Raw genomic sequence first — 14,406 nt, forward strand, 5'->3', positions numbered from 1 at the left:
TTTGTTCCTTCCCATAGCAAGACAACATTTTGATTTGTTGATATGAAGATATGAAGGCACTGCAATTAGTATTATTAGAAGTGGTAACTGTAGCTCCCTCCGTTTTGTATTTGTTCTGCTCCCTTACTTTGACAGTGTAAGAATTTATTTGGTTTAGTCTTCCTTGCTGCCTTCAGCTCTTCATATAAAGACAACAGGATTATTTCTATGTTGTTGTGCTCAGGTTTTGCCAGAGGTTTGGAGGGGTTTTAAGCCTCGAGGTGTCTTGGACTGATATGCAATTTGCTCAGAATTTGAAGACAGACACTGAGAGCTGGTTCATCACCAATGAAAAAAGTTCCCCAATTAAATGGAAATGCAAGCAGTTTGAAGGATGGGGTGAGAAAATACCTAGTATAAAAGCAACGTAAATTTTGTATCACGTAACATTATGTGAAGCTTACTGAAACTCATTTCTTTTGGCATATATTCAGCTGATTTTAGTACCACTTCCACAGATTTAGTCCTGTATAACTGGGTTTATAATTTAGCTCCAAGAAGGAGAGTGAGGAATGAATTAGCTTCAAACTGTCTTTCATCTCTTGCCCTTACCCTAGCCAGACTGGTGCACAAGCAGGATCAGGAGGGAGGGAGCACTCAACCTTGAACATTTACAGCAGAAGTAGAATGGTAGAGAAAGTATAAATTATTGTAAAATGCCCCCTGGGGACGTCAGGCAGAACTAGCTACACACAGGTTCTGCACCTGTAGTGGGTACATGCAACAAATGCAAAACAGTTTCCACGCCAGCTCATTCCTGGTTACACTGAGTTCACGAGACCCATAAATCATAGGTTCTGATCTCTGCCACTTGTTAGAAATGCAAAAAGATGCGGAAAAGAAACACGGAAAGGATGATACAGAACGTTTATTTCAGAATGGTGTTAAATTTACTTATTATCATAAATGTATGTTATCATGATATTTAAGTGATAAATGTTATTTAGCCTGTGCTTAATATTGAATGCAAAAATGTTTCTTTCTTGAAATGAAAAGCTTTTTTCATACATAAAACCAACACCTGCCTGGGTTGCCTGACTAACAAAATCTGGATCAAAAGCAAGTTTATTCTGTGACTTTTCAGCATTTCTAAAGAGAAAGGGAATATTATTTTCAAAATGTGGGCATGTTTGCTACAGGAATCTTGAAGAGTCCCTAAGTATTGTATGCTGAAGTCCCAATTTTACATTTAAAAATATTTTACATAAATTTTAAGAATTTTCTTTACAAAACCTAAAACATGATTACATGATAATCTAGAGGCAGAAGAACTCAGCGATGATAGATGCCACACAATCAAAGTCCCATCCTGAAGAGCTTTTACCATTTTATGAAGACACTGATGCAAAAAGGCAATTAGAGTGATCAAGCAGCTGAATTCATGACAAATTTCCAGCAACAGTCTTAACTGCAAGTTCTAAACATGTATTTGCAGTAAGGAAACTGCATGCATTTAAAATGATAAAAATTCCACTTTGTCATTCTCTTGGCCATCGACTTATTAAGCAACTGTCATTTTCCTCTTCTTAGGCAGCTTTCTGGTTCGAAGCCTCTCTGCACACAGGTAATAGTGAAGTATTTCTCTTTTAAAAACTTAAAGTAGTCATAAATAAAATGATTTACAGACTACATGAGACTCAGTACGAAATCAAGACTCTAAAGGTATTTATGGTTCCTAATGATTGCCTCATGCTGGGGCATTTGCAAGTCTCCCAATAATAAACCTTTTATTATATATGCTAGATCATGTATTTGTCTATACATACGAAATTTACAAATGTGTACATGTCACTGACTAACAGAAATAGTTACAGACCAAATAACAAATCTGGTAAATAACTAGAAATTTAACCAAATAACCAGAACCAAAGTTCTGCAGAGACAAAAAGATTGGTCTTAGGCTGCTAACTTGTAAATTGATTCTTGTGCTGTTCAAAAACTGCTCTGCCACAGGCTTGAATCAAATAGTAAACCCGAAGAAATCACTTTCATTCTCTTGGCCTCGGTGATCTGCAGCAACCTCTTTAGCCACGTGAGGATTCTGCATACAGAGCTGTTGAGGCTTTAAAAGTTGTGAGATGTGCAGACTTGTAATAACGAGGGTGATGAAAGCACCCAGGACTGGCACAGCTCTTCTGCTGAACGTTCTCAGGGTTGTTTGGTTACCCCAGCCCGGAGCCAAGCCTAGGCTGCAGAGCCGGCGGAGGCAGCAGGGCAGTACCGCAGCCTGCCATGGCGGCACCGTGCCCGGCACAGCCAGCCCCACACCCCACGCAGCGGTGACCAGCAGGGACAGGGAGGGGAGTGGTCCTTCCCCTCCACCTGGCCTTGTAAGACTGTACCTGGAATACCACAGCCAGTTTTGGCCCTCTCATTGCCAAGGGACACTGTCATTCTGGAGTGAGTCCATGCAAGGGTGACCCAGATGGTCAGGGGGCTGGAGGACACGATGGCTAAAGAGCGGCGGAGAGCTCAGCCTGTCAGCTTGGGGTGCAAAAGGCTGACGGGAGGCTGTGGGGCTGAATGGAACCATGTAATGGGACGATACAGAGGAGATGGAGCTAGATAGACTCTTCTGAGGTGCACAGTTATCAGATGAGAAGCAACAGCAACAAGTTGGAATACGGGAAATTCTGATTACGTATTAGTAATTTGCTTATCACAAGATAAAACACTGCAACAGGTAGCCCAGAGAAGTTGTGGAAACACTGTGCTGTCCTTAGAGGTGTTCCGATGCTCCACTGCACATGGTCCTGAACAACCTGCTACCAAACCTGGTGTCTTGGACCAAGGGCTTGATCTAGATGACATCTGGACATCCCTTCCAACCTAAATTAAATTTACATTATTTTATTGATGTACTACAATCAACTTTATAATGTTTATCACAGTTAAAAAACTAAATAAATCCCTTCTCCCTTATGGCATTTCTGAATGTGACCTTTCAGATTGCCAGCAAAGCCTTGCCGCATGCCCAGCAGCAGGATTGTTCCCTTTTATTCCCATACGAGTCTTGTGCCTCTTGCGTAACCGTCATTCCTGCTTGCCTGGTTCAGCTGCCAGTGCCCCGTGTCGGTTGGTGAGTGCTGGAACCCGGTGACACGCTTAAAGTCAAAATACTGCTTAGAAATTTGTCTTTGGCAAGCTACCCTGGGAGCACCCCAGCTGCCATCAGTCACCACCAACTACTGCAAAACAGCACCAGCCACCACAAACCACCACCAACCGCCATGAACCACCGCCAATCACCACCAACTGCCGCAAACCACCACCAACCGCTGCCAGCCAGCACCAACCACTGCCAATCACTGCCAACTGCCACCAACCACCGTCAACCACAGCCAACCACTGCCAACCACCACCAACCACTGCCACCTGCCACCAGCCGCTGCCAACCACTGCAGACTACTGCCAACCACCATCAAGCGCCACCAACCACCGCCAACTACCACCAACCGGCATCAGCCGCTGCCAGCCACCACCAAGTGCCACCAGCCTCCGCAAACTGCCACCAACCGGCATCAACCGCTGCAAGCCGCCACCAGCCGCGACCAACCGCCCCCGCCCGGCCGCACGCTATGGCCCCGCCCCTCCCCGCGGCCCCGCCCCGCTGCGTGCGGCGAGGCCCCGCCCCGCGGCGCTTCCTGCCTGCTGGCGTCAGCAGGCGGCCGCCGTGACGTCGGGCCGCGGCCGCAGCGCGCGGGCGGCGGTGGCGGGGCGGGGGGGGCGCCCCCAAGATGGCGGACCACATCCCGCTGCACCCCGTGCCGCGCAGCGCCCAGCGCAGAGAGGCCTATTACACCAGCGCCGTCACGGCGCAGAGGCACAACAGGTACGGGCTGCCTCCTTCCCCCCGTCCCCGCACCTCTCACTGCCGGTGGGGCCGTGAGTGCCCCGCGGGGCTCCGGGACCGCCCGCTCGCAGCGCGGGGAGGGCGGGAAGGGGCGGCGGCCCCCCCGTAGGCCGCGCAGGAGGCCGGCGCAGCCCGTGGCGCTGGCGGGCCGCCTCCCCCAGGCCGCGCAGGGCAGCGCGTCCCTCTTCCGCGGGGCGGCGGCGGGGCCGGGGCGGGCGGTGCTGCAGGGCCCGGCGGAGGGTGCGCTGGGCGCCCCGGGCCCTGCCGCGGCCCCGCTCCCGCAGGGCGGCCTGGCCCCGCCGGTGGTGCGCATCCCGGCGGAGTGGCCGCCGTGGGGGTTCCCCGGGCGTCGTTAGTGAAACGGGCTGCGAGGCAGGTGCTGCGGGAGCAGGGAGCGCGGGTGTCGGAGTCGCCGTGATTCCGTCGCTGGAGATGTGCCGTGTTGGGGGAGAAGCGGCTCGGAGAGGCCGGCCAGAAGGTCTGCCATCAAACTGAAGTTCTCGGGGAAAGATCAAACGCTTCTTTGCTTCCTGTTATTTCTAGGTGTGCTGTTGTAAGCAAGGAAATACTTTGGTATGGCCATCCGACAGGACTCCCACAGTGCGGGATGTGATTGTATTTAGCTGTTTGAAGGTTTTTTCCTCTCTTCTTGGTTTTTGTACAACTCTGGTTGTGGACACAAGGACTGGAGGGAGCAGTTGTAGGATCTGAAGTAAATTGACTTACTAAAACCAGAATAGTTGATGCTGTTCTTCTTACTCAAATACAGTAATAAATTCGTTTCATCATGAATAGCATGTTTATTTCTTTGTCCAAATGGAGTAACTAACAGAAAAGTTAGTTTTAAATAATGCGAAATAAGTTGGGCCTAAATTATGTTGTCTTGATTATTGAAGTAGTTAACAGTATTTTTTGTTTTATGAATATTCAGGAGCTTGTGGGGCAGTCTGCCGTAGTAGTTATTTTCCCAATCTTGCTAATATTGGAACGTCTGGCAATTTGTGGTAGATCTGCTCTCTGTTTTGAGGTGGGGCAGTGTTGTTGCCATCCCTGTTCCTCAGCGAATTGAAGCAGGGGAAGCTCTTGCTGGAATCTGTAAGGTACTCAGTAGATATTGTGCCTTGGAGAAGAAGCGAAAGGGGAGGATTATGTGGGCAAAAACTTAGTCCAGACCATGGGAGCTATCAGGTAGTTCTATTGTAGGTTACCCAGGAGTGTTTTGGTGATTTGAAAAATGCTGTAGATATGACAAGTTAAGTTCATAAATCGGGTAGGTACCCAGGTACAAATACCAACCTTTTCACTCACTTTTAATTCTTTGTTGTTCTTAAGGTGAGTAGGTTGGTCATTTTTCTTCAAGAATACCATGCCTTGGATTTGTGAGAGCATCTGTTGTGTGCTTTGGGTGGTGTCCTATGGACCTGTAACAAAAGCATGGGAATGCTGGTGTAGATTGTACCACAGGTGTCTTGTGTGGAGTCAAAGAGGAAATACAGCAGTGCAGATAGTTGAAGTAAACTCGTAAATCTTATGACTCTAAGCTTGAAATTGAACTACAGCTCCTATGTCTTTATGAATGATTCATCTTGCTTTTCTAATCTTTATCTTCAGCACAGACTTTGAAGAAGCCTTGCATTCCTGTGGAAACTGCAGCAAAGGTCCTGATGTTGCAGATACTTATAAGAGTGTTGAAGTGAAGTCACTGAGGTCTCTGATATGCAGAAAGTTAACATGTGCATATATTTATATGTATGTGGTATATGTGGATTTTGCCTAGAACACTATAATTCATACTTCTGAAGATGTCTAGAAACAAATTCCCATTAAAATATAATAGAGTTGGTATTTCAGGTTTAATCCGGTACTGTGATTTCTGGGCCCTCGAGTCTTTGACTCGCTGTGATTTATTTCTTCAGTGAAGAACTTAGTGTCTTCTGGAAGTCTTGTACACAGATCCTTTACTTCAGCGTGGTAGTATTTTTTTAACTCAAATTGATTGCCCTGCTACTGTGTAACATCAGTTAATACAACTCATCAGTTGCTAGCCTTTAGTGGCCCCAAAGCTAATTTGTAGGATGACTTCTTTTGCTTGAGCTAAGCAGTCTGTAGGAGTCTTTTGCCAGTGTTGCTGTAGTTTGCTTGCAGTGACGACAAAGACTTTCTCATTCAATGTCATTCATGTGTTATTGTCCTTCATGTGCTTTTGAGATTATTTTGACAGAGTGATAGTGTGTATTTTAAAGCTGGAATATGTTTTTCCCACACAGTTAAAGAAACTTTGACAATATACACCTGAGATTGTACACTTCTGTATAAAATCATAGCCAGTTAAGAATGTCCCTGGATGTACTTCATATATAAACATGACAAGATTAATGTATTTTATATATATTCACTTTGTGTATTTTAAGGCCTGTTTAAAAAAAATTAAAAATACATATTAAATGTTACCTGTGGTTCAATGAACACATATATCCTGTTCTGCTTTTATTTCTGATGTTTAAGGGCAACTTATTACTTATGCAGTAGGAGTTCAGTTTTTTTGTCTTCTGCCATCTTCCCCTACCTCAGCTGGACAGAGAGCTGTTTGTGTGCTACTGTTAGAAATTCAGGAAATCTATCTTGAAGTAAAAGGTTGTTCATCTTCAAATACTTAAAAAAGACTTGGTATTGTTTAATATATTCAACTTGAATAGTTGTAGAAAGCTTGGGGAAAAGGAGGCAATTGATTTAGCACTTGTTTCAGCACTTTGTCCTTCAGCACGAAGGATCTGCTATCTACAGGAAAAATAGCTGCTGCTTTTTGTTTACACTGTGAAGGTAAAAGGGGACCAGAGAATGTTCAGAATAATCTGAAACGTGCAGTGAGAATTAACACACTTGTTCTCCTATGTTAGACTTGCATTTGCCATCATCAGCCCCTGAGTAATCATCTGCTAAAGCAGGGAGAAAGTCAGCTGCTGTGTCTGTGGTGTCCTGTGAGGTCGATGAAGAAAAGCAAGGAGCCTGGTGGAACACTGAAGCTGATAAGGGGTTAAAGAGTAGTCAACCCTCATGTATCTATAAGCAAAATACCTGATTTGTTGAGGTGTCCTGCACTTGGCTGCTGTCAGGGTATGCTCGCATTTGGCCTAATAGGGCTAAGGGGTGAGGTGTTGGGACTCTTGAGCTGGTACAAAAAAACCAGGTCTTGCTAGCTGTGTCCAATATTACATAAGTTCAGTTGCACTCCCAGCTATTCACAAAGGCGATGTCATGAGAAACACTTACTGGAAGGAATCCTCCAGCCTGATTATTCATAGTATGGGTCACGGTAGTGTACTTGGGAATGGCCGCACTAGATACAGTAGGCAGTTGTGGTAGGGCAGGTTGTGGAACAGATCCACAACAGATCTGCTGCTATTGCTTGTCCTAGTGGTTTGCTCGCTGATGAGCAACTCAGTTTTAGGGGGACTAGATATACTATTTGTTTTTTGAATTCTTTTTCTTTTATTAGTGAAAAAGAAAATTACATGAGAAGGGAAGAGGAACAAGATAATAAGTTAATGTATCCTTTGTTCAGGTAAACACAGGGTACTTGTTGCTTAACAGCTGGTGGACTCTAGTTTGTTTCACGTGGAATATACATAATAGAAAAAAATAGCCTGTTCCAGCAAAATGGAGAGCAAGTCTGCAAAACTCAGAGTTCGCTGAGAATTCCTATGCTTCCCTGGTACTTACAAATGTCAAACAAATTTTCGTATTGCACAGAAAGTAAGATGATTTGATGTAGTATTACTGTTCCAATGCTTTTCGTTTAAATGAAAGCTGTTACCGGCAATCTTGTAGTCCTGGTTATGATTTCTGAAGGTTTTTGGCTAGATTTCACAGTGAACCACCAAAAAATAGACACATACAAGTGTCAGCAGATAATACGAGATGTGTGTACAGGAATTCTGTGATTTCTTTAATTTCTGATGTTGTCTGAAGTGAATTTTGTTAAAATGCTTTTATACCTGGTGCCCAGTTTCAGTTTTAGAAGCATGTGTTCCAGTTCTGAACTACAGTGTGACTTCCATAGTTCAGATGTTATTGTTCATATTCCAGTGGTAAATTATGTACCAGGTTTTGATATTTTAAGAGTAATAATTAAGAATAAAAACTTCCCCAAATAAATGAATGTTATTTGTTGAGAACATGTAACAGTCAGAGCTAACAGGACCTAACATCTCTTGTAGAGTGGTGTTTATGGAAAGCTTATAACTCATTTTGCTGTAACTGTGGGTCTGGAAAGCCTTGCAAAATGTCCATATATGTTCAAAAAACATGAATGTTGATGTGTGTCAGTAGACTTTACCTGTTGCATGGGTTGTATGCAGTGATACTTGTTATTTCTTGTGGCTTTTATAAAATGTTGCATCTTTTTCCCTAGGTACATCTGAATGTTTAGCGCATACGTTCCTACAATATTTGGGCAGAGTTTTACAGGTTTCATTTTGATCTGCTCTTCTCCCCCATGTACCTGTTAATTGAATGGCTCTACAGATTTCATTGTGAAAATGAGTTTGAAACTGACAGATGAGTCTGAAGGATTGACAATATTGACATGAATTTTAACTTTAACATAGCTTCTGTGATAAAGCATTCTGAAGATGGGACTGAATTTACTTTTTGAACATCTGTGTTTTAAAACTGCTGTTGCAAAGTGACAGTAACTTCTTCAAACATGTTGTTTGACCAGAAGCAATAGGTTGTTTAGTCCAGAAACATAAACTGTAAATGCTTGTTACTTTTTTTGTAGAAATAGCATAGTTAATACTGTAAGTAAGCAACTGTGGGAGTGTGCGGGCATGGGTACTGCATGTTAGCAGGCTGCATGTGTACTGGCAACACTTGCACTTGCTCATGGAGGAAGCTTATAACATCATCCTGGGTTTTGTGATGCTTGAAATCAGAGCCCCTGTGGCTTGGGAGGTTTTTTCCTCTCTGACACGCATACAGAACTAGCAGCTAAGTGGACACACTATTACAGATTAGTCTAATCCACTTCCCTGTAGGACAGAAATTTTCTTTGCTGGAGGTAGCAAATCAAAGTGAGATGTATAGGTCATTTCTGTGATACCAAAAATTGCAAATTTTACAGGTTCAGCTGATACCTTCCTAGATATGTCATGAACTCTGAACGACCAGAAGTGGTATTCCTGATGTTTTATGTTACAGCTACTGATTTATAGATGTTGAAGTGTATTGGAAGTCAGAACATGTTAAAATGCACAGCTATATGTTATGCTGATCTGTTGAAGTGTTCATTCAAATACATCTCTTATCTTTTGTTTCAGCATAAGAAGGAATGGAACAAATGTGGTGCAAAGAAATCTGTAGAAACTGTAGTTAGGACAATTGTCTGTGCTGTTAATGCCATTCTTGCAAAGTAGATCAATCATGTATGTCCTTTTGTTCTTTTTACAGGACTGTTGCCCCCCTGATTTTTACTGACTTCACCTGAGATTCAAAGTGTTTGTCTCTTGTAAAGCAAAAACTTCTTTGCAATAAAAAAAAAAGTCACTGTTTTGCAGGATTTACCATCCTTTGTCATTAGCCTTTCCTGAATTGTGGTTTTGGACAGAGATTCACTGCTGTTTGGAACTGTATCACTGGGTAATTTTTAGGCTGAATCTGAGATGCCATCTCTTAATTCACATTCTTCCAACAGGGTTGTTTGCATGGCACCTTTGTACTTGGGGTGTTATATTTGTATAACAGTGGTTGGGACAGGGCTTTAAAAATTCTCTCAAGTTAAGTACCACTAGTTTTTAGAAAAAGAAATGAGCTGTGCAATTTTTTTTGTACCTTCTCAGTGTATGTTCTGTGCCCGTTGTTCACGTGTTCGTGTCCCTGGATTGGGTGTTGCTTTGTTTGCTGAAGGCTTTATTCATAGGTTAATACTGCTTGTTGGGACGAGAACCTGATTTAGGAGACGTGTAGATTCTGAGATTTTTGCCTGGGTTAAAGCAGTTTGATATATAACTTTTGAAAAATGACCTTGCTGTGTGTTAATGTTTTTCAGAGCTTTTATGCAGTGTGTGTTGGCATTGTTATTTTAGTTTCTGTGGCTTTTATTTTTCAGAGCAATCTTTGATTTAATGATGCAGGTAAGCACAGTACATGCATATAGAGCTGCTCACAATAGCAACTGCAAAATATTTTTGCATACAATAACACTGTCATTGGTGTCATACCTGAGAAGTAGTTTGTAATACTTTTGTCTGCATACATAAATTTTTATGATATAAGAGCTTTTAAGTGATTTTAGTAATTAATTGCAGTTCTTTGACTTGACATTGTTTAGAACTGTGTATTTGGAAAAAAAAAGTCCCTATGTTTATTTTCTGTATTTTTTTCTCACATGATTTCTGTGTTTTTTCTCACACCAAGATAGGTTTATAGACAGCCCTAATCTTTAGCATGATGAGGCAAAACATGTTTGAGAACTTTGAATTGTTATTGCCGGTGATACTGTCTTGCAGTGAGCACATGTGTGTATTTGTGTACAGCAGAATAAACTTTGTAAATATATTTCTAAGGTGGTTCATGTTTAAGCTGTTGGTTTTGCCTGCCTTTCTGGTTTGTAGTATCTAAATACAGTGATTTGCGGCATTGCTTGGGCAGGCATTTGGATTGCTAAGAACAGGGAGAGAAAACCATTGATTGGGCTACAATGTCAATAACAATACTCTGTGACAGTGATGAAATGGCCCTGTTGTTGTGATCAATGACGTATCCTACTAATTAAAAATAGGGTTCTGTTGAATGTAGATGATGTTTCCTCAGGTCCTGCTGTGTGTTTAGGTATTTCTGGTATGTATTTGTTAAAAACAGAGACTCATCTTGTCATGGGTACCTTATATTAGGATATGCATACCTTACCTTAGGATATGCATATTGCTTTGTAAGGTGAGCAAAGGTGACTAAGGAAGGGTGCCTTTTTTCATGAAGGCTCCATTACTTCATTATGCAGATCTTCTGAACTTGCTTCATCTGTACATCTGGTAAGAAAGTGTGAGGTAGGAGAGAGAGAAGGCAAACAGCTTTCAGAATGTTTGCTTTATGGAAGTTCTGGTAGAACCTGTAGTATCTGTGATTTAAGCAACTTTGATAAGCTGTTGATGAAAGGGGGCTGCCTTGGTAATAACCGTGTAGTCTGCTTTTAGACCTTTATCTCAATGGATGTAAAGAGTTTTCCCTTAGTTCTGCATGGCAGAAGATACCACCTTTTCCCCCCCCCCCCCCCCCCTTTTTTTTTTAATTGTAGTGGTTGATCAAAAATACTGCCTTGTGTGTTTTTCAGAATATCTCTCAGCATCATTTGTAAAAGGCTGGGGCAACTTGATTTATTTGGCCATATTGCAGTAAATATGCATCTCAGTGACATACTCAGCCATCAGCTTGCCTCCATACAGTAGAAGTATTTTTTCCTTCTGTTCTGTTGTGCATGTTTGTCCATTGGACTATGATGGGAGTGCTATGATAGGTTTTCAGAGACCCTGGTATGCAAGAACACAAAAGCAAACCTAACTATTGAAACTGGATATAAATGGATATAAATTTGTAATAGGATTATTTTGTGTGATTGTATATATATATTTGTTTTTTAGGATGGGATTTGGATTCAGAGACTTCCCAAGTAATGCTGATTAGGGGGTGCTCTTGCATTAGAGGCACAACTAGAGCTAAATAATGACAAACAATGGCAAGCTCTAATGAATTCTAAAAACTTCTGGAATAGCTTTTCTGTGTTTTGGAGGAAGAGTTTAAAGGAAATCCTTTAAATTTCATGTGCTTACCTGTAGGAGAAATTTCCATTTTCCCCTTCTTTTGTAATCTAGGAACAATTTGCTGTGTAGTTTAATTCAGTTTACTCCTGTGAAAGCATAGAGGTGTTTGAAATTAGAGGGGGGAAAGGTAACTGCCAATCTTTAGAAATGCAGAAGAATATTTGAAAGAAATAAGTATTTGTAATTTGATTTTTCTGAGGTAGCTTCTAGCAAAGCAATCTGTTTTATGGAGACACTGGATATTTGAGTAAGAGGAACAGTTATATGAAAATGTTGTATACTTATAAGCATGGTTATGGATGAATGTACATTTAATAAAATTTTTCCTGCTGCTGTGCAGTTTCCTGGGATTTTCTTCTTTGACACAGGACAGGATCTGAACAGTGACAGCGGCCTACAGGCACAGACAGGCAGCCTACAGCAGTGGCTGCTTTAGTGGTTTGTCCTTTAATATATAAATATGCCTGTCCCTTTCTTCATTATTCCTCCTACTGCACCTTTACTATTTGGCAGTCTCCTTCTTTACCTCCAGGCTGGGAAGGTGTTTGCCTAGGTTAACGCTTGGAGGAATAGCTGCAGGTAGAGCAAGGGTATGGCTGGGTAGTTTGTGCTGCTTATTGCCTCCGTCTTTCCTTTGCCTGTGATCACAAGCAGAGGGAGTCCTGTGGCTGGCAGCAGCCGCTGAGCGGAATCGCCAGCGCTTGGTGGGATGGGATGGGGTTATAGTGCAAGCGGTGGTAACTCAGCTGCCAGTAACTGGTCTTTCTCAGCTTTTCTGTTCAGATGCTCAGTTGGAGCTTTTTCCACAGCTGCTTCTCTTCCACGCTACTCTGCATCCCACAGCCATCTCTTATTTCCAAGTCCTGTGTATGCTTGTGGCCACAAATTTCTTTTCCCTGCCTCATTAGGCTTGAGAAATACTACTTGAAGACATCATCTTTGTTTTTACTTCTTGTGAATTATGGTATATAGCACAAGTGATAGGCAACAAGAAAACAGTAATTATGCAGTATCTGACACAGTGCTTCTATCCTATCTGGGTCTTTTAAGCAGACACAGCAAAATCCATCGGATACTCTTCTGCATTTGTCAAGTGAATAAAACCAGAAAAACATGCAGTTGTCATCACCCTGCCCCTTGCAGCTTCTTTCTGCACCCTTGAACACTACTCTTTTTCGAACAATGGAAAGGTGGCAGAAAATACAGAAATAGTTATGGATCTAGATAGGTGGCTGGATTAGGTATAAATGAATTAAAATGGTTTCCATTACCAGTTGTGGCACCCATGGAACTCTGCAGCCGCATCTACTCTGGCAAACAGCCATCAAAGGGGAGTGATGTAGGTACAGTGACTTGAGGCATCATTTTCACAGCAGATGTTTATATCAAGATTTCATTTAGAAGGTTTTATTGTACATGGTTTCCTTTCACTTAAATGTGTTAAATGGTATTCCTAATAGTAGTCAGATTTTTGTTGAAGTTGTTTAATATTAATGTTCCTTTTTCCTTGAGAAGCCATATTTTTGTCAAGATAGTTGTCTTCATACCTGATATAGTAGCACTCATGCTGAGAGTTTTGATGTCTTCACTCTGACTTCTTTATTCACGTTGCTTTCAGTGCTTCCCTATTCTCAGGTTTCTAGGATTATACTTAATTGATTTGTCACTCAAGGAAAATCAGCACTTCAGGCAATTAAGTGCAGAAAAATACTAGGTAACAAAGACATACAATTTTTTATCCTCATCCTAGATGTGAAAAATCCATTATTCATTATCTTATTGTTTTTAAATACTGAACTACAATTTTCCAACATAATAGCAAAATTGCTTTTGAAACAGAATAAATTGCTTGCTGGTTCAGAGACTGTATTTTGAAGTCAGGATCACTAAACATGATGGTGCTTATGTTCATTATCTTCGCTACTTGGTGACGCTCCGTATTTAAAAGTGCAAACCTAGATACCAGTTGTGAAAAAAAATATGTTTATAATATAATGGCAAAAAGACCCTCAAAGAAATTATGATTAGGACATCAATGTATTGTGCAAATTACCACATTTGCAAGAGTAGATTTCAGCATTCTGCATGTCTGTGAATGTGTTTCTTAGCCAGGTCTCTCCCAGAATTCTCCTGCGTTAGCATGTTCCTTCAAGAGGGACTTTGTTTGCTGTGTTATCTTTGTATGTACAGGATATTTTCTGAATCGGACACTTGTTAACTTTGTACAGAAGTAAAAGGGATCTGTTACTTTGTCATATCTTACTGTCTGCTCCGGTACAGCTAGCAGATTGTGATTTCACTGGATGGTTTTACAAATATACCATTAATTGTTTGGATGTCTAAAAGCAGAACACAATGCAATAGAAAGCTCTATATTAAAACTGTGATAATGTAATTTGCAAATTTAACAAGGAGAGATTATAAAAACATTGAATGTGTATCTGTTTAAACATAGGCCTGGCTTACTGGAAGGCTTAGCATAAAGTAACCTCTTAAGTTTTTTCTAAGTGGTGATTTTATTATCTAGTATTAAAATTAGTCTAGTCTTAAAAGTAATCCGTATGATTTAGTATAATATAGTTGTTAACCTGTAATAACTGCTCTGTTTTGTGGAGAGAATTTTTTGTATAGTGTTTTTTCTTGATAATTGATAATAATGGGAATAGAAAACATATTGCCAGATTGCCATATTGAATTAAA

General features: G+C 41.6%; 1 protein-coding gene and 1 long non-coding RNA gene across 4 annotated transcripts in view; both read left to right on the plus strand.

The window, feature by feature from the left end:
• Positions 1-3,702: 3,702 nt before the first annotated feature.
• The window catches only part of ATP9B (ATPase phospholipid transporting 9B (putative)), a 167,893-nt gene continuing 157,189 nt past the window's right edge, over positions 3,703-14,406 (plus strand). For 2 of the 3 annotated variants that reach the window (XM_055703593.1, XM_055703595.1), the window contains exon 1: positions 3,704-3,871. In XM_055703593.1, the coding sequence (XP_055559568.1) occupies positions 3,777-3,871 (95 nt within the window). In that variant the 5' untranslated portion in view covers positions 3,704-3,776. Of the gene's footprint in view, positions 3,872-14,406 lie in introns of all 3 variants that reach the window. The other variant, XM_055703596.1, reaches the window with a different exon arrangement.
• LOC114014679 (uncharacterized) lies at positions 3,881-6,358 on the plus strand. The gene is made up of 2 exons (XR_008731188.1): positions 3,881-4,370; positions 5,504-6,358. It is a non-coding gene; the product is annotated as an uncharacterized LOC114014679 (long non-coding RNA).

The sequence above is a fragment of the Falco cherrug genome, chromosome 3 (assembly GCF_023634085.1).
Source record: "Falco cherrug isolate bFalChe1 chromosome 3, bFalChe1.pri, whole genome shotgun sequence".
NCBI classification, from domain to species: Eukaryota; Metazoa; Chordata; class Aves; order Falconiformes; family Falconidae; genus Falco; species Falco cherrug.